The 21,671-nt window shown below is 53.3% G+C and overlaps 1 protein-coding gene across 9 annotated transcripts in view; it reads left to right on the forward strand.

Moving 5' to 3' along the window:
• Window positions 1-21,671, forward strand: part of ARNT2 (aryl hydrocarbon receptor nuclear translocator 2) — a 198,772-nt gene that overhangs the window by 157,028 nt on the left and 20,073 nt on the right. For all 9 annotated transcript variants that reach the window (XM_033402969.2, XM_033402973.2, XM_033402966.2 and 6 more), the window contains exons 12-15: window positions 3,122-3,273; window positions 13,306-13,378; window positions 14,712-14,835; window positions 20,145-20,244. In XM_033402969.2, coding sequence (XP_033258860.1) covers window positions 3,122-3,273; window positions 13,306-13,378; window positions 14,712-14,835; window positions 20,145-20,244 — 449 coding nt within the window. The remainder of the gene's footprint in view (window positions 1-3,121; window positions 3,274-13,305; window positions 13,379-14,711; window positions 14,836-20,144; window positions 20,245-21,671) is intronic.

The following is a 21,671-nucleotide window of genomic DNA, read 5'->3' on the forward strand; positions in this document are numbered from 1 at the left end:
TGGCCTTTGTGATCTAGGACACTAGCATCGCACCTGAATGAGGCGCAGTTGAACGTACCAGCCTGGCCTCCAGGCCTGGACTGTGATACCCACACTGCCTTAACGTGCCTAGTCTCATCCCCCATCGCACCTCAGGTCTCCCCGCCCCCAAACGTCTGCTCACGCTGCGCCTTCTGCCAGGAGAGCCCTCCCCAGAAGGCGCAGCGTGTTCACTTGCCAACATTTTACCCAAACCCATCTCCCTCCAGGAACCCTTTCTGGATCCTGAGAAAGGCTGTCTCCTCGACTTGCTGGTAACCTGATCTTGATCTCAGGTGGCCTCGGCCTGCAGCAGCTTGAAGCAGGGCTTCTGGTTCCCGGCCAGAGATTGAGGTCAGGTCGCGGCAGTGAGAGCACCAAATCCTAGCCACTAGACCAGTGGCCAGTGACAAGGCCCTGGCCCTTCAACTTTGCAGAAAAGAATCCCACAAAGACAGAAAGTAGTGAAGCAAGTAAAATGTTCATTAGGAAAAAGAATATGTGTGGATAGACACACGGGCGGGCTCAGAGAGAGAATCACTTATAGGGGGCATTTCTTCCCGTTTCCTTTGTCCAGTCACCTTGCTTTGCCCGGTTCTGAGTCCATATTTGATTTATCTCAGGGTCCTCCCATGTGTGCGCGCATCTCTTAGCCAAGGTGGATTCTAGTGAAGAGGCCTACGGGTAGGTTGACATCACCTACTACGGAGTGGCTCCCCTTTCCTTTTTGACCTCCAAGGAGCCTTTCTGCACGTGTGTAGTCGGGAAGGTCTCCTTGACTTCGAGGATGAGGAATATGTGGTCTTTTATCTCTTATCTGGGTGGGGCCCAGCTCGTCTCTCGCTCCTGCAATCTTGGAGTGTCTGCCCACAGCGGGGCAAACTCCAGCCGCTGAGCCTGGGACCCATCTATCTCCTGCCTCAATCTTATGTTTCTGTAGTGGTATTTGCTCTCTCTGAGTTACAGTTACCCATGCACCTGCCCTGCCTGTGCTAGGTGAGAAGCTCTTTGGGGACAAGTGTTCTGTCTCAGCTATAGTGATTCAAGAAAAGACAAGGGGCACAGGGGCCAGGTAGACCTGGGATCCCATCCTGTCTCTGCCCCTCCTTAGTCATAAGGCTTTGGCAGGATAGTTAACTCCTTTGAGGCTCAGTTTCCAGTTACACAAAATACTGCTGTGAGGACTGCGTGAGGTAACACGCACAAGATGCTTGCCCGTCAGCCCCGAGGCGGGTGCAGGGCTGCACTCCCTCCCCCGGCTCTTTAGCCGCAGCTCCAAGGGCTGAGCTTGCACATGCCATGCCTTGGGAGTGTTTGTTACATGGAGTTAAAAAATTTCACACCATCTCAGGCATCCTGCTTAGAGGAAACATGAAAAGGTTCCATCCGCGAGCTTCAGAGTGTGGAAGACGTGGTCTCACGACGGGGGCGCTGCCTGTGTCCTGTGTGCTTTGTGCAGACTCAGAGGAGGACCCCTCAGAACATCGACCTGAGGGGCACATGGCCTTGACCTCTGGCCAGCTTCCTGTTGGGGCTGCAGGCCGGCTGGCAGGCACCCCCGAGCGCCCGGCCTGGCCTCGCCACACGGCTAGGCTTCCTCACGTGAGGTGTCGGGAAGGGTCTCCCCTCCTTGCGCTTTTGGTCTGGTTTCTTTATCACGTGGACTTTCCCACCAGGGAGCCCAGCACCCTCAGGTTTCATCTCATCCTTCTCCCCAGGGGTGGTGCAGAGAGAGGATGGCCGCCCCGGCTGCATCAGCCCAGGGCACAGGGCCAAAGACGCATCAGGTCGGCTCAGGAAATGTGCTCGAGGGGCCTGCTCTGTGCCGGGCCCTGGGCTGAGGCTGGGGGAGACTCGGTGACCGAGGGGTCCCTGCCCCCAGACTGGTTACGGACGTCCAACCTGGAATACAGCACAAGTGCCTCCCCGACCCCTAGGACCAGGTCCCCATTCTCATCTCTGGTCACACTATGCTCTGCAGTCGGGCCTTCCCGTCCCGAAGGCCAGGAGGGGGCGCTCCTGTTTGCCTTGCTTTGTCCTGGGTGCGTGAGCACAGCCAGGCCCAGACTCACCAGCCATCTGTGTCCTTCCTCCTCATGTTCCTGCTTCAGCTGAGAACTGCCCCTGAGAACGGCTGCTTTCTGCACCTGCGCCCGCCCGCCTCCGCATCTCCGGGTTTCTGTGTGTGATACATCGTGTGTGTCTGCACAGAGCAGGAAAGCCAGCCGTGTGTCCGCTGAAACGCACTTGTGGTTGGGAACCAAGATCTTGGTTCCTGTCCCAGCTTTTCCACCAAAGTTGTCCGATCTTGGGCAACTTATTTTATTTCTGTGACACTCAGCGTTATCCTCTGTAAATAGTAAAGCCCACCTCACCTAGTTCTTGTGAGGATTTACATTTGGAAGTATTCTGGAAACCATACTGCAACATAAAAGAAATCGTAGAGGGACTTCCCTGGCAGTCCAGTGATTAAGACTCCACGCTTCCACTGCAGGGAGCACGGGTTCGATCCCTGGTCAGGGAACTAAGATCCTTCGTGCCACACAGCACAGCCAAAAAAAAAAAAAAGGGTAATAATAGATACATGCATACAAAGAGATAATGCATAGAAATTAGTTATTTTATCTCCTCCCAGAGAGTATATTTAATCCAATCTACAATGTTAAACAGCGTTTAAGAATTTCTTAATGAGAGGTATGAATACAATGTCACGACATAGCTGAGTATGAGAGCCTTACTTCACGGGAGCACTGTCAGCAAACCCAGAGCGCCCTAGCAGCCAAGGCAAAAAGGGAAACCCTCCAGCTTGCAGAGTTCTCATGATCTGATTTGTAAACGCTGAAATGTTCTGATATCAAATGGGCATTGACTAGTTGGTTTCTCACACGGTGGCGACAGAACAACCTAAATGCAGTGCCCGGCCTCACGGGGGAAGTGGACAGAGGGCTCCCGTCAGGTGACCGCTCTCTCCCACCCCCACCCTCCCTCCGTGCCTGTCTTTGGCTACGATGCTCCTGTCCTGAGCTCCCGCTGGCTGCCTCCCCCTCCTCTGTCTGGCACCATCCTTCCTCCTGCTGACTTCCTTCTCCAAATGTTTGCTCAGGTGGTGAAGCTGAAAGGCCAAGTGCTGTCGGTCATGTATCGATTCCGCACCAAGAACCGGGAGTGGGTGTTAATCCGCACCAGCAGCTTCACCTTCCAGAACCCCTATTCTGATGAGATCGAGTACATCATCTGCACCAACACCAATGTCAAGTACGTACCTTCCCCTCCCGGGACCCCCTTCTCAATTCCCTCCTGAGGTGTGAGACCCCAGTGCTGAGCGATGACCCCCGTGGCCCTCCCGCTCCGTCAGCACAGTCGGTTCGAGGTGCTCTGGTTTCCCATGCTGTTTTCTCTGCCGAGCCCAGCAGGGCAGAGCTGGGGGTTTCCTCGTGCCTCCGCCGTGTACCTGCTGCCTGACCTGGTTTCGTGGTCCTGCTGAAGCCGGGGGCAGAGGAGTGAGGCTGAGCCTCTTGGCAGCGCTAGGGTGTCAGGGCAGGCGGCGTGGGGGTGGGCGTGCCCAGGACACGTGGTTTCTCTTCTGCCTGATCACTGGCGCCGTCCTCCCAAGATCTTTGCTGGCGTCACCACCGCTGTGTCCCACACATGTTAACACACAGACCCGAGCTCCGGTCTTGGCCCCCCTGACTTCCCAGCCATGTGATCTTGACTGCTGTGTCCCCTCATTCCTCACGTGTGGAAGGGGTGATAACACCTCCCTGTCAGGTTCCCGTGAGGATTAGATGAGGTCCGGCTCCTAGATACAGGCGGGTCATGCCTCCTCTCCGGACTTCCTCTCGAGGAAATAGAAGTCCAGAGAACCAACAGGAACAAAGGCAAAATGATGTTGAGGTGTGTGGCAGGAATTGCAGCCTTCAGGGGCATGCGATGAGCTGACTGGTGAAACTGTCACCATGGCTCCCCGTACCAGTCAGTGCACTGCTGTCCTCCACTTTCCCAGGTCCGACACTGAGTCCGTGGAGTCTGTTCCCACCCTGGCCACCTCCCATCCTCATCTGCTAACAGCCACCCCCCCGGGCACTGATGCCTCCGGGCACTCACTGTGACCTCCTGGCCTCCCTCAGGGCTCTCGGTTGCCATATCCCAGCTCCCTGGGTTTGGGGGTTCCCATCTGCGTCCCACAAAGCAGCCTCCTTTCCAGGCAGCACCCTCAGTGTCTCGGCTTTGGCCCAGCTCCTGGGCCACAAGGCACAGAGCTTGACAGGTGGGTCCACACAAGATCCCTCAGAGGACAGGTGACCTGGGTTTCAATCCCAGCTCCCGCCTGGGCAAGTCACCTGCTCTCTTGAAGCCTCAGTTGCTCATCTGTAAAATGGGGAGAATAACAGAACACCCACCCCCCGCCTCGGATCCTGCGCGTAGACGGTGTGTGTGGATCGCCCTGGCGGAGCAGCAGCCCTGGGCGGTGGGGTCTGCAGCAGTCAGCACCGATGCTCTGGAGGCGGAGTAGCAGCCCTGGGCGGTGGGGTCTGCAGCAGTCAGCACCGATGCTCTGGAGGCGGCGGCAACCCCTCTGCCACCTGCCACGGCTGCTCGGGTTTCTTGGCTTGTTCTCTACGGGCTGCCCCAGATCCGCTAAGTGCGCGCTTCCTTCGAACCCTGCGCACATCGTGTTGCCTTCCAGCGAACAGAGAAGCCAGGGCCCTCCGCGTTCATGTGGGGGTCTGTCTCCATCCCCTCCATTCCTGCTCTGCTGGCTTCTCCCTCCAGGGCCAAGCCCTCCATTTGCTTTCTAGCTCCCAGCGCATCCTCTGTCTCCCGTGGCCCCTGGGTTCTCGTCCAGTCCCTCCACAGCCTCCCTCCCAGGCCCTCACCTAGCCACGTGGCTTCCTGATCTTGGAAAAACCCTGTCTTGCCAATCCTCCTTGCTTTCCTCCCAGCTGGCCCTGCCACCTGTCTGTACTGGAGCCCCCTCACCATGCATCTCTTTTTGACCCCCGAGAGCCTGGCTGTGGCACCCAGCTCCGCTAACTTGCTTTCCCAGCAGCCACCAGGGACCCCATCAATAACTCGTTCTCAGTTGTCATTCTTCCCAGACTGTCTGGCCAACTCCTCTTTTTGTCTTTTTCTTTTTTTATTTTAATATAAATTAATTTATATATTTATTTATTTGGGGCTGCGTTGGGTCTTTGTTGCTACGCGTGGACTTTCTCTAGTTGCGGCGAGCAGGGGCTGCTCTTTATTGCGGTGCACGGGCTTCTCATTGTCGTGGCTTTCCTTGTTGCAGAGCGCAGGCTCTAGGCTCATGGGCTTCAGTAGTTGTGGCTCTCAGGCTCTAGAGTGCAGGCTCAGTAGTTGTGGCACATGGGCTCCGTAGTTGTGGCTCGTGGGCTCTAGAGCGCAGGCTCAGTAGTTGTGGTGCATGGGCTCAGTAGTTGTGGCTCGCGGGCTCTAGAGCGCAGGCTCTGGAGTTGTGGCGCATGGGCTCAGTAGTTGTGGCTCACGGGCTCTAGAGCGCAGGCTGAGTAGTTGTGGCTCATGGGCTTCGTTGCTCTGTGGCATGTGGGATCTTCCCGCACCAGGGCTCGAACCCAACTCCCCTGAATTGGCAGGCAGATTCTTAACCACTGCACCACCAGGGAAGTCCCGACTCCTCTTTCTTTGCATCTTATCCCTCGGCTTACTTGATTCTGATTCTTCTTACACCTCCATATTCTAGTCAGGACTTTGCTGGTGGTGAGAATAACAGGAGGAAATATAGCTGTAGGTCCAGGTATGCAAAAAGATAATGCCATTATGTTTTAATAACTGACTTTGTCTAGTCACTGCTTGGTAAACTCAGTCAAATCGAGGGGTTTTTGCTTCTCCCACTTCCCCCGACCTGGGCAGGAGAGGGAGCCGAGCAGCACCCGCTAGTGCCAGGCCTATGTCCCGCCCTGGCCTTGGGGAAAATGGTGAATCTCAAGACACAGGAGGAAGAGTCAGACGGGCAGGGCTCAGGATCCCATGGCTCCTTCTTCATTCCACAGAGGGGATGTGGAGGTGAGACACAGGCCTGACCTCCAGGAGCTCCTAGGGTGAAGGTAACAGGTGTGCTCATTGGCCTGGAGCCAGGGACGGGCAGTGGGAGCCCCGGGGGACGAGGCTGAAGTGAGCGAGAGAGCAACAGACCTGCTCGGCATCTGTTCAAGCCACAGCTCACCTGCAGGCTCCCCCTGCCTGTCCCAGCCCCTCTCCAGCCCCGCCAGCTGCCTGTGCCCGAAGCCGTGGAAACGGGCAGGCCGGCCACGCATTCTGAGCCGTGGGCACTCTCCTAGAACGTTCACTTTTTTTTTTTTTTTTTGTGGTACGCGGGCCTCTCACTGTTGTGGCCTCTCCTGTTGCGGAGCCCAGGCTCCAGATGCGCAGGCTGAGCAGCCATGGCTCACGGGCCCAGCCGCTCCGCGGCATGTGGGATCTTCCCGGACCGGGGCACGAACCCGTGTCCCCTGCATCGGCAGGCGGGCTCTCAACCGCTGCGCCACCAGGGAAGCCCCCACCCTCTTGATGCCCACCTGTTGACTGGCTCTTAGCGCAAGGTGCCTCCTGCTACGATCCTGTCCCTCTTCTCTTCCATTCATCCCTGCCTGCCTCCCTGCCCCACGCCCGCCGTGTGTGTGGTGCCTGGTGTCTGTGGCTTGCTGCGAGAGAACCTCTGAGGGTGTGGCAGGAACAGCCCACCTGTCACTGAACCTGCTCAAGTGCGGGCCTACCTCTGCAGTGGAGAGCACGGTCCCAGGCTGGGGACCGGGCAGAGTCCTCTGGACTTAGGGCAGAAGCACAGACTGAAGCTCCCTTTTTGGGGGTTTTGGTAGTTTTACCCTTTTCACCATTCATTCACTTCTAACATGAATACGGGCTTCAGCCATCACGGTCGCGTGCCTTGTTGCGACTCAGTTCAACGCAGTGGGTAGTCACTGAGCACTGTGCCAGGAGTCCAGTAAACTCAGGACGCCTCTGTTCTGGTCTCTGCACCACCACCATCCCGCCCCCCCGGAAGGCTCCCGTCACGTGGAGAGCGTGAGAAGTAGGCAGCAGGAGGGAGGGACAGGTAAAAACGCCATCACGAGGGCACAGGGGAGACAGAGAATTCACGCTTCCACACAAGGCCTCCGAGAAAGCATCCCCAGCAGGTAGCGCTGCAGCGGAGCCTGGAAGGAAAGTGAAGCCCTTCCTCCTAAAAGCCGTCACAGGCAGAGGTTTTGATTATTTCCTGGAAGTCAGACATCGTTGACAAAACAGAACATTCTGTCCCCGGGGGTGTCCCTACATCTCTTCTCAGGACGATTGCTCCTGGCAGCTCACTGAGGTTAGATGGGGTGACGATGTCCCTCGGCACATGGCCTCACACCAGAGGCCTGAACTGTTGTCTGCTGGACCAAAAGGTCTTCAGTGGGTAAAGATGGTAGGAAATGTTTACTGTGAACAGTAGAGGGCAGTGACAACTGTCACAAGAACTGTCCGCCCTGCTTCACGTTTGTGGCTAAACGTCGCCAGCAGCAGGCAGACTCGTCATGCAGAGGTCCTTACGTGCTCTGTGCTTGCAGGGCGGGGGGGAGTTGCAAACCCAGTTGCATTCAGGCAGGAGCATCGGAAAGAAACTCCCCAGGGAAATGGAGTGTTAATGGTCAGCATTTGAAGCTGCCGAGAAGAAGACCTCTTTGTCACCCTTGCCTATTTTCCTGGTACGTTGATGGAGGAAAATGGAGCGAAGTCCAGAAAACACAGACTCCCATTTCATACACTGGTGGCACAACTTTGACACGTGCCCACGTCTTAAGGTCTAGTGATCGACACCGTTTCAGGTAGACAAGCCGTGGGCGTCTTGGTGCGGGAGTCATTCGCACGACCCAGGTGCTGTGCTTTGCTCAGCGGGGACGGAAGGCAGCTCTTTGCATCTGCTGGGTCTGAGCCCTGTTTGTGCGACAGCCCCTTGCAAAGTCACTGTGGGTCTTCATAACCACAGCTGCGTGTTGTGCCTGTGTGTGTGTGTCCTTGAAACTCCACCACGCCCGTAGTCACGGTGGGCGTCTCAGGGCCCGCCGTCCAACCCCACGTCTTCAGGGACGGCTGTCTCAGGCCCAGCCCACCTGGCCGGTAGTTGGCAGGATGTGGGAGCAGGGAGTAAAAGGAAGCAAAGAAGACCTACAAGGAAGGTGTCACTCCTGGTCTCTGCAGAACTAAGAGAAGGGGAAGGGGCCAAAACACCCTGTCACCAAGCCCCATCCTGGGACTTGTCTTGGGTCCTGCCCTCTCATCCGCCTGCAATAGACAACCTGGCAGAGAACCGGCCCCCAGGTTCCGTCTGGGTTCCTCTCTGGCCCTCCTTCTCCTCCTCTGCCCCTTCTCTGATGACCCCATCCTGGCCTTTGCCATCTCCTGGGTGAGCATCCGTCCTCCTTCCTGACCGGTTCCTCCTGCCTTCCATCCGGCCCCAGACGCCATCTCTCTAAAACCGCACTCACGCTGCGCCCTGTCCCTGATCAGAACAGTTCCAAAGCCCTTGACAGGCACCCAGAGTCCTTCACGATGGGCATGCAGACGGCGCTCAGTCAATGGTGGGTATTATTCGCCTCGCTCTGGCCAGCTGAGCTTGCCCAGCCCCTAGATGGCTCCAAGCTGGATTCCGGTTCCACCCAGGGGTGCGACCACACGCTGCCCCCGGATGCCCCCCTGATGGCTGGTTGCTCACTTACTCAGGCTGAGTAAAAGCCTCCATTCTGGGAGCGTCAGAGATAAACTGACAGCATCTGCCCAACATCCTGCGCCTTCCCGTGCAGGGAGGCCACACGGACAGGAAGCCTGGGCTTGATGGTTTCTAATCATCAGCTCTAGTCCCCCAGCTAATGGACAGGGGGCAGGGGGCAGCGGTCGGGGGCAGTGGGAGCCCGGTTCCCTCAGGTCCCTCCCGTGCACTGTCAGTCAGCTTGCAGCCGAGCTGCCGTTTGTCTCCCTCTCTGGAATTTGCAAGCACACCAAGGTTTATTTTTATTCCGTGGCCGTGAAATGTCCGAGAAAGCTCCTTTGGCTTCTTCTCAGGATGGGGCGGCCTGCAGGTCAGCATTTCTTCCCCATGCACTCGGCTACGGAAGCGGAAACCAAAGGCCAGGACAGAGAATCTGATGTCCGGACCACAGGGGGAGTGAGGTTAGGATCCTTGGGGTTTGCCAGCCAAGCCTGAGACTTTATTTTCCTTCTACGGTGAAAGTTGCTTTCTGTGGTCTCAAAGCCCCCAGAGCAACAGAGCTGAGAACAAACTCCCATCGTAACACCTCAGGCCCTGACCACACTTCTGTGCAAATTAGAAGCCCATCTTCCCTGCATCACAGACCAGCCCCAGGGTACACAGCAGGGTGAGTGGAGAGGTCTGGGTTTCTGCCCTGTTAACCCCACGGCCGGGCCCCAGGCACAGCAGCACAACTGCCCACTCACCAAGATTCTGTGCTTGGACTGGACACCAAGGCTGAGCCACAAGGTAGGAGTGGTCATTATTTCTGGGAAAAATGCTTGTGGGTTGAAGGTTGGGCCCTGGGAAACTTGTGAAAGGAAGAAAGGGTGGTCCACGGATTCCCGCCATGAAGGAGAGTTCAATGCTCCAAAAATCCCAAAGCACAGGTCTTTTCTTCTCTCCCACCTGGTGGCTCAAGGTGCTGTCTTGTGGGGCCCACAGCTCTGGAATGGGAGACGTGACATGATGGTTCCTGTTACACCTGTGGGACAGAGTGCGGGGTCTGCAACCAGACAGCCTTGGCTTTGAGTCCTGTGTGCACCACACAGAGCTGTGTCACTGAGCCTCAGTTTCTTTATCTGTAAAATGGGACTTTTGCAGAGATGTGAAAACAGTAGCGAAGTACTGGCTCTGGGTACTACACTCAGATTTTAGAGGCCCTGCAAATGAAAGATGAGGGTGCCTTCAAGATGTAAATCAAAAGAAAAGAAAACAAAACTGTCAAGTAAGAATAAGAAAATATAGAAAGTTGTGATTTTTATATTGATGATTATATCGATTCTTTAAAATGTTTTTGAAATATCCCTTTTTTTGAAAATTATTTTAGTGCTCCTGTTTCCTGGTGTTACAAGCATAGGCTTAGGCTGCCTGGTGGGCAATCTCAGGATGCTGGTTTTATTGTTAACCTTTTCCCTGGGCTCTCACACCAAGGTGGGAAGACATACTGTGTGCTCAGATAGAACCTCATTCTTCCCGTGTTGTGGCCTTAACTCAGCATACCGCAATTGCTTGCCACTTGTCTGTTTTCCTCTGGAGGTCGTCAGCTCCCCAGGGGCAGAGACCACATAGGTTCTGAATCATCATTCTCTCTCCAGTGCCTGGCACAGAGCTTGGCGTAGATATTTCAGCACACTTCACTGAAGACATGGCTCACCCGGGCTTAGTTCCAAATAAACTATTCACTGGGTCCTCCAACTGGGGTCCTTTTCTAGGATGTCTTCCCTTACAGGGGACACACACGCCAGGGGCACCAAGTGAAAGGCACGGCTGGAGGAGTGAATAGTGTTCGGACCGTACATCTCTGAATGCTGAGAAAAAGAGTTGAGAAGCACAATTCAAGTTATTTTGTGTTTCTCCAGGGCAGAATTGGAACTCAAACTGGGAGTTGTAGGAAGGTAGATTTGGGCTGTTTGGGGGACAGACTTTTTATATTGTTTCTGTCTACAAATGGAGTAGCAAGCTCCCCAGGACAGTGGCGGTCGGGCAGAGACTGGCCAGTGGCCCATCTGAGATGATGTATCAGTACTAGGGACTGCTCCAGCTGGGGAGCTGGGGACCAGATCCCCTCTGTTCATTCCGTTCCTAGTTGCTGAGAATAGTCAGGAAAAGGAATGCTTCCGCACGTGGTGTTAGAAAGTCTCTTCGTTCTCAGTCTTCACCACCTACCAGCCTGGCGGTTGTGTTGACGTTCGTGTTTGCCCTTTGAGACCTTGTTTCCACACTCTGCCCTGTTATGTGCCCGGGAAGGGCCAACGTTGAACTCTATGGACAGGAACGAGAGGGTTTCCAGTTGTCCAGCCAGTGGAGGGACAGGCTGCAGACAGTGGGGTGAGAGGAGGCCGGCCACCGCCCAAGGCGAGCGGAGGCTGCATCCGTCATCAGGCAGCTGCTCCCTGCCGGCTCCCCCTGCCCCTTCAGCCCGGGGGGAAGTTGGGCTTCCCCCCACTGCTGCTAGCCCAGGGGTTCTTCAGTATCCAAGCCGAGTCTCCCTTACCACTGTCCCACACCTGCCAAGTAACCCCTTCCCTACACCCTCTTTGATCACCCCTTCCAAGAGCGCCATCCAGTCTCTGCAGCCCGGTAGCCTCTCTGGGCCTCAGTTTCCCCACTTGTAAAGGGAGTTTCTAAAATATCTACCTCGAGGGTTAGCTCACGGTGAGGCTAACGTGAGTTGCGTGAGCGCAGAGCCGTAGCAGAGGGCTGGGGCGGATGCACAGTGGACGCTGGCGTCTTTGCCCTCCCCCTGGCCCAACTACACCGCTCCTTGGAGGGGGGCCCTCCAGATCCTGCTGATTGAGGTTGCAGTTATTCCCACTGCGAGCTCGCGGTGGCCCCTCTGCAGGGACCTGCTCCCCTGACTGAGCCGATCCACACCAGCCCACCCCTCCGTTCCTCCCCGTGGAGTGTCTAGGGAGCTCTCCGTGCACCTCACACCCCGAGTGAAGGCGGGGGGAATCTGTGAGCTGTCCCTCCAGGGGTCCTGCTACCTCCCTGTCCAGGGCGTGGCCAGGGATGAGAAAAGCTTGATGTCCAAAGATGTACAAAGGGACCCCCAGGATCATTCTTGCCTTAAAATAGTGAAATAGTGAAAACGAAACTCTGTCCAATTAATGCAAGCACTTAAGATATTTTTTTCCATGTTCCAAATCTTGTTCACCCACATAGGATATAACGTTTGTAGCCGTAATCATAGCGTCCGTAACATTTCGTGCTGAACTTTTCCACACACTCTTATCACACCTTCTGGTGTTTCCAGGTGGTCTTCACAGTGGCCACTGCTGGTGACCGTGGAGGATTTCCTCAGCAAATTAATTTACGTAGTTTACCAAGCCACTCCCCTATTATAGCCAGCTTTACGTGGATAGCTCTTGTTTCCTGCCCCTGAATCATTTCCTTAGCAGAAACCCCAGCAGCAGGGGGACCACCTGGAAGGGAAGGGCGTGACCCTGGCCGTACCTCCTAATGTGGTCGCCGTACTGCTTTCCAAGAAGATTGCGTCCACACACGCTTCTCCTACAGAGTGTGAGCTGAGTGGTTTCAACACCGAGCCACCACACTAAGCATGTTTTTACTAACTTAGTAGGTGAAAAATTATACTTCGAGGTTATTTTAATTTGCACTTACTTTGTTTATTTCAGTGGTGAAAATATTTCCCTAATTACTTGCTCGTTATATGTATGTACATGTTATATGTATACATATTGCATATTACGTACTTGTTTATGCTCGAATGGTCTGTTCATGTCCTTTAAATTGATGCACGGGCAAGGGTGGGGGACTGATTTTTGTCAGTAATTTGCCAGTAAGTTTTTGTCTGACATCCTTGTTGGTGTTTAAGGGTCATCCTGCCCCTTTTTTAGGCTCAGAGCTGCAGGACTCACTGTGCCTTGAAAGTAACCCAGTTTCCATACTTTAAAACGTCAAGCAACCATTCTCTCTAAGTAGTCTTTTGGTTTCCCAAGTCCAGCAGCCCAGTACCGTGCAGAGAGCAGAGCAAGCCGGGTCAGACGCGTGAGGTCAAATCCTGGCTCTGTCGTGTCACAGCCACTTGCTGGTCAGCCAACTGGGACAACCGCTTGGCCTCTTTTGACGTCCATCTCTTCATTTTAATGTGGGGTAAAGTAACCACTGTGAAAATTCGGCGTGAGACTTGGATGGGATGATGTCACCTGCTACCAGCTTACAGGGAAACAAGCATTGGCTGAAGCCAACAGCATCGTTGGGCTTTTCTGAATTTTGCCTTAAATGTTTTTCTCTTTTAATGTTGGTGTCTTTTACCCTGCATAAAATGAAGTCATAAATCAAAACTTATTTCCTAAATATTGGCGGCCTACACTTGAAAGACAAGGCTTGGGGTCTTGATTTGGGACATAAAAATAATGAAATCAGTCATAACTGAGAACAGCTTAGAGATCCATCGGGCGCTGCCGTCTGCCCTTGGGGAGCGGGGACAGCTGTGGCTCCGCCCCGTCAGCACCACTTCTGTTCTTCGTGACTGCTGACTCCTTGTTTCCCAGGCAGCTTCAGCAGCAGCAGGCGGAATTGGAGGTGCACCAGAGAGACGGGTTGTCATCCTACGACTTACCGCAGGTGAATTTCTGGAAAGCGCGTTCCCAGTTGGAACTGTCTCCAACCAAAGGACTGCGGACTAAATCCAATCCTTAGCTTGAGCCCCTCCGCTCAAGAGGTGCTGTCTCTCCCTCTACCCACCCTGCAAAAAGCATTTTGGTCCCCGGAGTGGGGCGGGGGGTCGGCTGTGACTCTTCCATGCAGAGCCGAGCCGAGCCATGAAGAGTGTAAGACAGGAAGCGCTAGGAGACGCGGTCAGCCAGCACAGTAAGTGCCCTACATACGAACCTTCAAGCTGCGAGCTTTCAAAGATGCGAACGTGCATTCGCACGTCCAGTCACGGAAGTTAGCTCACGTGTCTGGCGTACATTGTCACATGCGTGCATCCTCTACAAGTGACTGTGCTTTTGTGTACTTTACAGTACTGTAGAGAGTACGGTAGTACAGTACCTTTATTTCAAGCCCAGGATGTCCGGAAGCAAGTGTAAAAGCAGCAGTGATGTAACTGGTACTACTGTACTTTTCAAGGTACTGTACTGTAAGATTAAAAAGGTCTTCTTTATGTTTTGTTTGTTTTTTAGGTAGTATTTGTGTGAAAAGTAGGATAAACCTATTACAGTACGGTACTAGAGAGCCGATTGTGTTAGTTGGGGACCTAGGCTAACTTTGTTGGACTTACAAACAAATTGGACTTAAGAACATGCTCTCGGAACAGAACTCGTTCGTATGTAGGGGACTTACTGGTACTGAGATGCAGAGGCTGTGTGGGAACTAACCCTAACCCTAACCCGAACCCTGACCCTAACCCGAACCCTGACCCGAACCCTAACCCTAACCCGAACCCGAACCCTAAGCCAGCACGGCTTTGAACTGTGTCAGCCCTGCAGCCTCCTCGCTGCTTCTCCCGCCTTTAGTCTGAGCCGCTCTGTTCTCAGCACACTTGTCCGGTCACAGCCTGTGTCTCCCACTTCGCTGCCCTGTCCGCTTTCCTTCTCCCATCTCCCCAGGCCCCACTGCGGGAGAAACCGCAGCTTGTGTTGGTATTTGGCCTCTCTCTCCAATTAAACTTTATGTTCACTTTCCCGATATTTAGACTAGGTTGATTATTTTTATTTATCTCTCTCCAAGTGATCAGTGGGACTCCAGTGACCTTTCTGTGACCTCTCGTTCACACCCCCGCCCGTCTGTTCTTGGCTTTCCTGTACAGAAAAGCTCCTACCCTACACAACACCGAAGGCTGAAACGCCAGCAATTCTGAGGGAGGGGGATCTGGTGGAGGCAAACAGGTGACCTCTGGGAGCGTTTGCTCTGCACCTCACACGCAGGATGCTCTTGTGTTTTCATGTGCAAACAGGTTCCTGTCTCCAACCTACCAGCCGGGGTTCACGAGGCCGGGAAGTCTGTGGAAAAGGCAGACTCAATCTTTTCCCAGGAAAGAGATCCGCGGTTTGCCGAGATGTTTGCAGGAATCAGTGCATGTAAGTTTCCAAAGGATGCTGAGGTCGTGAGATTGTGGGGTTTATAGTTGCTGTCCAGCCATTTGGAGGCAGCCACCCTTGAGGGTGAATTTACAGCGACTTCTATAGGGTAGGAAAGTAGCACCAAATACAGGGGTTCCAGTGGATCCTCTCTACTCCTGGCCTCGCCTCTCATTTACCCGTTACCTGGGGCAACCAACCTGGAGCCTCTGACATCTCATCTTCAAAATTTGAGGAATTGGAATAAATGAGCTCTATTAATCATGGTAGAATTTAGTTTTATCAAGACAAAGACATGTCCCTATAAAAAACAAATATATCTTGGGACTTACCTGGTGGTGCAGTGGTTAAGAATCCGCCTGCCAATACAGGGGGCACGGGTTTGAGCCCCAGTCCGGGAAGATCCCACGTGCTGTGGAGCAATTAAGCCCGTGTGCCACAACTACTGAGCCTGCACTCTAGAGCCCGTGAGCCACAGCTATTGAGCCCACGTGCCACAACCACTGAAGCCTGCGCACCTAGAGCCTGTGCTCTGCAACAGGAGAAGCCACCGCAGTGAGCGCACTGCAACCAAGAGTAGCCCCCGCTTGCCACAACTAGAGAAAGCCCGCGTGCAGCAACGAAGACCCAACACAGCCAAAAATAAATAAATTTATTTAAAAAAAAGAATCTCAACTTAATCTCTAATGCAGAGAGGACCGCATTTTAAAATAAAAATATGCAGTAAAGAGGAAAATAAAAATTATCCAGTATCCTACCACCCAGATTTAATCGTTTTTAACTTTTTAAAAGTCGTCCTTTTTGTCTTTTTCTGCACATGTGAAATCTTCTTATATACAAAATCGAGCTCCTGCTGTTCGGTAGCTTACTTTTTCACATGACAATTTATTATGAACGTCTTTCTAGATTATTAAATGGTCTGAATCGTATTTACCGCCTGCGTGGTGTTCCATTGTATGGGTGTTCCACGGCACATCCTTCATGGTGGTCCCTGGGGTGCTCACCTGTGTTAGCACTGCAGTTAGAGAAAATGGCGCCATTCTTGGGACGTTGCTGGCGGTCCAGTGGTTACGACTCTGTGCCTGCACTGCAGGGGACTCGGGTTCAATCCCTGGTCGGGGAGCTAAGATCCCACAGGCTGCGAGGGGCGGCCAAAAATAAATAAATAAATAATAAAAAGGTATAAGAAATTTTTTTAAAAAAAGAAAATGGTGCTGTTCAAAGTTCAGGTGTCACATGGAAGCCACGTGTGCAGCTGCCTCACTCGCCCACTCAGACTGCCGCTAAGATCAGCAACATATAAAACTTGGAAATGTCTTTGTCAGTTCCAAAATTCAGGGAAGAGATTCCATTTTCATGTGATCTGTGAGATACAGTGTAATCGGGATCACCTGAAGGGAGAAACCGGCCGACTCACGCCACGGAAGCGTGGGGAACGCAGTAATGGGCGTCCTCCTAGGGCTAAGGAACTGGGGTCAGCACGGGCCACAGGGAGGAACAGAGAGGCCCCAGGCAGCTGGGAGAGAGCAGATCTCAGGCCTCCTGCTGCCAGCACCTGTAGTGGAAGACCCCAGCCCTCGTGCCCACGTGGCTGTGAGCCAGATGCTAGGAAAGTAGGGAGCGTGCTGGAGCTGCCTGAGCTGAGAACAGCAACAGAGAACAGACCTGTTAGCACGACGGGGAGGCTCCCCTCTGGTGCTTCCCACCGGCCATCCAGATATGCCGCCCGCCCACAGCGGTATTTCCTCGACTTTTATAGAGAAACGTAATTTCGTCCAGCAAGAGGAAACAATAGCAAAAGTTCCTCTTCCTCTCAGATAAGCCTGAACTATTTGGTCAGATACCCACAGCATTTCTGGGAAACCCATTTGAAATTTTCATATTATACAAACATAGACCTTTTCCCATAAAGATGACAAAATAGAAAAAAAATTAACAGAAAAGGAAAAAGAAGGGAAGGAAAATATGTCATCCAAGAGTATTTCCACCAACCAAGCTGCTTTCCTATATGAAAAAGCAACAGAAAGACCTTCTCGGACATTCACCATCTACTTATACTTCCTGGAAAAAAATTACTTGCAGAAGACTGTGCTTTTTGTGAAATGAATGAAAATATGGAACACAAGAATGGAAGTGATAGGTTGGAAAAGAAGTAGCGATGAAAAAGTGAAACTAGTGACACCTGGAATTAATATAACATTGTTAGAAGATAAAAAAGATACTTAAAAATAAAAACCAGAGTCAATTCAGCAAAGATACGTACTTTGGATCAGGGGACTAGAAACAGACATTTCTCATCAGTCTATACTATTTTATCTCTGACATATAACTTCAAGTATGTTTAAACATAACCACTAATGGATGGAAAAAAAAAAAAGATGGAAGGAAAGAGGTCTCGCCTCCAAACCACTTCCAAGAAAAGACAAGGAAATTTTTAGCAACTTGCAAAACACTCAGGAGAAAAATAGAGAGAGCAAGAAAATATGAATAGCACGAGTAATGAAATAAGTTGATGCTCAAGGGCTTCTGACGGATAATTCTTGAATAGTATGGTGCCAAAATGTGATACAACCAAAACAAGATGAAATGAAAGTATGGAACCGGAAAGAGCGGGTGGTGATGATGCTCTCCAAAACCAAGGAGGAAAGCAGAGAAAGAAGCCTATTGTATACAGGTAAAAGGTGGAACCTAGGGCTTCCCTGGTGGCGCAGTGGTTGAGAGTCCGCCTGCCGATGCAGGGGACACGGGTTCGTGCCCCGGTCCGGGAAGATCCCACATGCCGCGGAGCGGCTGGGCCCGTGAGTCATGGCCGCTGAGCCTGCGCGTCCGGAGCCTGTGCTCCGCAACGGGAGAGGCCACAACAGTGAGAGGCCCGCGTACCGCAAAAAAAAAAAAAAAAAAAAAGATGGAACCTAAAATGAAGATATAAATGTCATGAACAATGAAATGTGAAATCCAAAAATAGTTTGAAACACAAGAGATCCTGACAAAGCCAGATGACAGCAGAAGATTTCAATATGCCTTTCTTCATCTCTAGCAAATCATGTAGATCAAAATAATAAAGATATGGAATATTGAATAATTTTATGTGTATATATATTAAGTGATAGATAGATAGATAGATGTAATTTTGTACCCCACAGATGTCCTGGAGCATTTAGAAAAACAATGTTTCTTATTTAACCAACCACCAAAAAACCTTAAATACATGAGAAAAAGTGGCTTGTTTATAGTCAAGAGAAGTCCAGAAGTCTTCCTAACTCATGCAGCTTTTAGCCTCATCTCTTTCTTTCCAAGATTCAAGGCCTTATGATCGGGTTAGCAATACACACCCGAGTCTGATCTCTTTCCATCCTGTAAGGATTTCCCAGTGAGCACCCCGTCACTGCAGCAAAAGAAAATGGACCAGGAAAACTGCTCAGTGCCTCCGGTTTCTCCAAACGTCACAGAGGTTTGTTGACTCGTGTGGGCGATTTGTCACATGGCCCCTGAAGCCAGCTCTCTGGGCCCCAAGCCTGTGAGCCCGAGCGTCCATCACTTCTCACGCTCACTCAGGGGAGGATCCACCCGCTCCGCCCATCCCCCCACCAGCAACCAGAGACATGTGCAGACGTGGGGTCTGTCCAGGCGCAAAATAATTGCCTTTATATCCTTTATTCCAAGATCTTGTTGCAAGCAGGGATGTTAGGGTCTATAGGAATAAGATGCGTGGGGATTTTGAGGTTCTAGGGAAATTGGGAGGGTGCTTCAGAGAGCCCTGGACCCCTCAATTACCAGAGGGAGTGAGAAGGCTCCCGTTCCCACTCCTGTTTCTCAAACTACCGCCCTCTTCCTCGTGTTAAGATCTCACAGCCCAGCTGGGACTTGAGCCCATTTCTTCAGCCTCTCTCTGTGGGAGAGACTGCTGAGCTGAGTTTCCTACCTAGCGCTCCGCGGTGGCAGAGAAGCATCCACTATTACGCATCTTGGCTGGCCTGAGTGTTCTCACTTGTATGAGGAGCTTGGCCTCTCAAAGAAACCCTTGTGGAAGGGGAAGGAACGCAGGTCGGGGCCGCTCCAGGTTAGCTGGAGCACCTGCTGGGTTAGGGCAGCGGGGTCAGGCAGGGTTCTGGGCCAGTGGGAGGAGTGCTGGACTTGGATTCAAGCCCTGAGTCCTCCTTCACTGGCTTGTGAGCTTGGACAAACTGAGCCTCAGTTTCCACACTAGCAAGTGATAGCAAACATTTAAATGCTGTTGGCTCTGATACTGGCCCCTGTTCTAAGCACTTAACTTATGCTAACGCATTGAATTCCCACCACAGCCCTATGAGGAAGCTGCTATTATTATCACCATCTTTCACTCGGGGAAACGGAGACAGGAGGAGGTTAAATAACATGTCCAAGGCCACACCCCAGATAAATAGGTCAGAGCTGGATGTTAGAGCCTGTCCTCTTAATCATGGCTCTGCACCTTCTCACGCATAAAATGAGAGGTATTGGGAATTCCTTAGCGGTCCAGTGGTTAGGTCTTCGCCTTCCAGTGCAGGGGGTGCAGGTTCGATCCCTGGTCGAGGAGCTAAGATCCCACATGGCAGACTTCCCTTGTGGTCCAGTGGTTAAGAATCCGCCTGCCAGTTCAGGGGACACTGGTTCGATCCCTGGGCCGGGAAGATCCCACATGCTGTGGAACAACTGAGCCTGCGCTCTAGAGCCTGTGCTCTGCAACAAGAGAAGCCACCGCAATGAGAAGCCCGCGCACCGCAACGAAGAGTGGCCCCCGCTTGCCGCAACTAGAGAAAGCCCGTGTACAGCAATGAAGACCCAGTGCAGCCCCCCCCCAAAAAAAGCACAAACATATAATAATAATAATAATAAAAGGATCCCACATGCCTTGTGGCCAAGAAACCAAAACATAACACAGAAGCGATATTGTAACAAATTCAATAAGGACTTCTTTAAGAAAATGGTCCACATCAAAAAAATCTTAAAAAAAAAATATGAGAGGCATCATACCCACCCCATGTGAGAAGAACTCCGTAAAATACTGTGTGAGGAAGAACCCTCTTTAGTTCTTTTCATCTTCCCGACTCTCGGAAAGAGCCTGCCTTACAGCTTGTGGCCCAGCTGAGGCTTCAGGGAACAGCCGGGGGCCCGCAAGAGCAGCTGCAGAGATCAGGGCGGGGCGGGCCGCATGGGGATGGGCTGGGCCGCCCAGGGCCTGTGCCCTCCTGCTTGTGCCCGCCACCCCTGCATCTGTGCTTGGGGCTCCCTGCCCTGGGGTCTGCAGGGCAGGAACTCCTCCAATGTGACCCTTGCTCTGCTTTTCCCAGCGGAGAAGAAGATGATGAGCTCGGCTTCTGCAGCAGGAACTCAGCAGATCTACTCCCAAGGCAGCCCGTTTCCCCCGGGACACTCGGGAAAGGCCTTCAGGTACCTGGTGGGGGCGGGCAGCGGGGCAAGAGGGGAGGAAGAGGCCCCCCTACCCAGTGAAGCCCTGGGTCTCAGAGCTTGGCTCTGCGTGCAACAAATACTGCAAACCTCACTTCGTGCTTACGCCTCCACATGCCCGGGCCAGGCTCAGGAGTCCGGTGGCTCCGGTTCTGCCCTGTGAGCCCTAGGTGAGTCACCGTAAGTGATGGTGTCAGTTAACTCTATATCAGATGTGAAAGGTGCCAGCCACTGCGTTGTGTAGCAGTGCCTGCTGGGGAGAAGGGAGTGGGGTGGCCTCTAGCCAGGACCCAGATGGGGCAGAGCTGGGGACACCTGACAAGGCAGCAGGTTCTGAGGCCATGGCCAACTCCAATGGGGAGAGGACAACTTGACCCATCATGCCTGGGGTCTCAGCCCAAAGGGCCACTCATGGGAGGTACAGGCAGGATGTCTTGGTTCTTAGCATCAGGGACCTCTTGTAGGTCACAGAGGAAGCTGTGACAACACCACCATGACAGCACCACCAGAGGCAAGGCCTGGCTCCACTGCCTGCTGGGGAAACAGGAGCACAGGCTGGGGAGAATGGCTAGAGGAGAGACCCGCAGCCTTCAGGGAGGGTGTGGGGGTACTCAGCTGAGCATCAGATGCCCGCAGACTCACTAGACGAAGCATCTCAAATGCGTGCCCAGGAGGATGGGGCTGCTCAGCCCAGCCTCTGGCTGACTTGGCCGGAGCTGAGTTTTCAGATAAGATGCAGGCAGCGACCAGGACTGGGCAGGTGGGACCAGCCACCCCAGGGAGAGGTCCGGGCCGGGCTGCCCTCTCTAAGGGGATGAGGCTCGTGCTTCCACGCTGGTCCGTGGACAGACCTCCTGGGGAAGCAGCAGGCAGCTCGGCAGCTGTGCCCTGGAACAGCAGCCTCTGAGACCTTGGAGTGGCTCTGACCAGCCGTGCAGCTGGGCCTCGCTGCATTGCAACCTGTTCCGAGTCTCTGAACAGGCAGCGACTCTCTGGTCTGGGGACAAGAGGACAAGACGACAACCCACAGTGAGCTGCTCCTGAGCCGTCATCACTGCCGGTCACCCTGCTCTGCTGAGCGCTGGCCGAGGCTCCAGACTTCTGCCCTGCTGCTGTGTTACTCGTGCACTCAGCACACGGTGACCCCTTGTAGTTCCGTGCCAGGCTGTGTGCCAGCCTAGGCCCGTGTTCACCGAGTCCTCATAACACTTGCTGCTCCCCCGCAACCCCCTGCCGTCTGGCGAGAGGGCAGCAGGGACGGAGCAGAGGCCAGAGGTGAGGAGGGACAGCCCGAGGCAGCGTGGCAGGGGGCGGGAGGGCCGCCCAGAAGCAAAAGTCAGGTGGCCACCTGCTGCCAGGGCGGGCACCCAGCCACCGGGGATCAGGAGAGATGGGGAGGCCTCGAGTCT

Source organism: Orcinus orca, chromosome 2 (assembly GCF_937001465.1).
Source record: "Orcinus orca chromosome 2, mOrcOrc1.1, whole genome shotgun sequence".
NCBI classification, from domain to species: Eukaryota; Metazoa; Chordata; class Mammalia; order Artiodactyla; family Delphinidae; genus Orcinus; species Orcinus orca.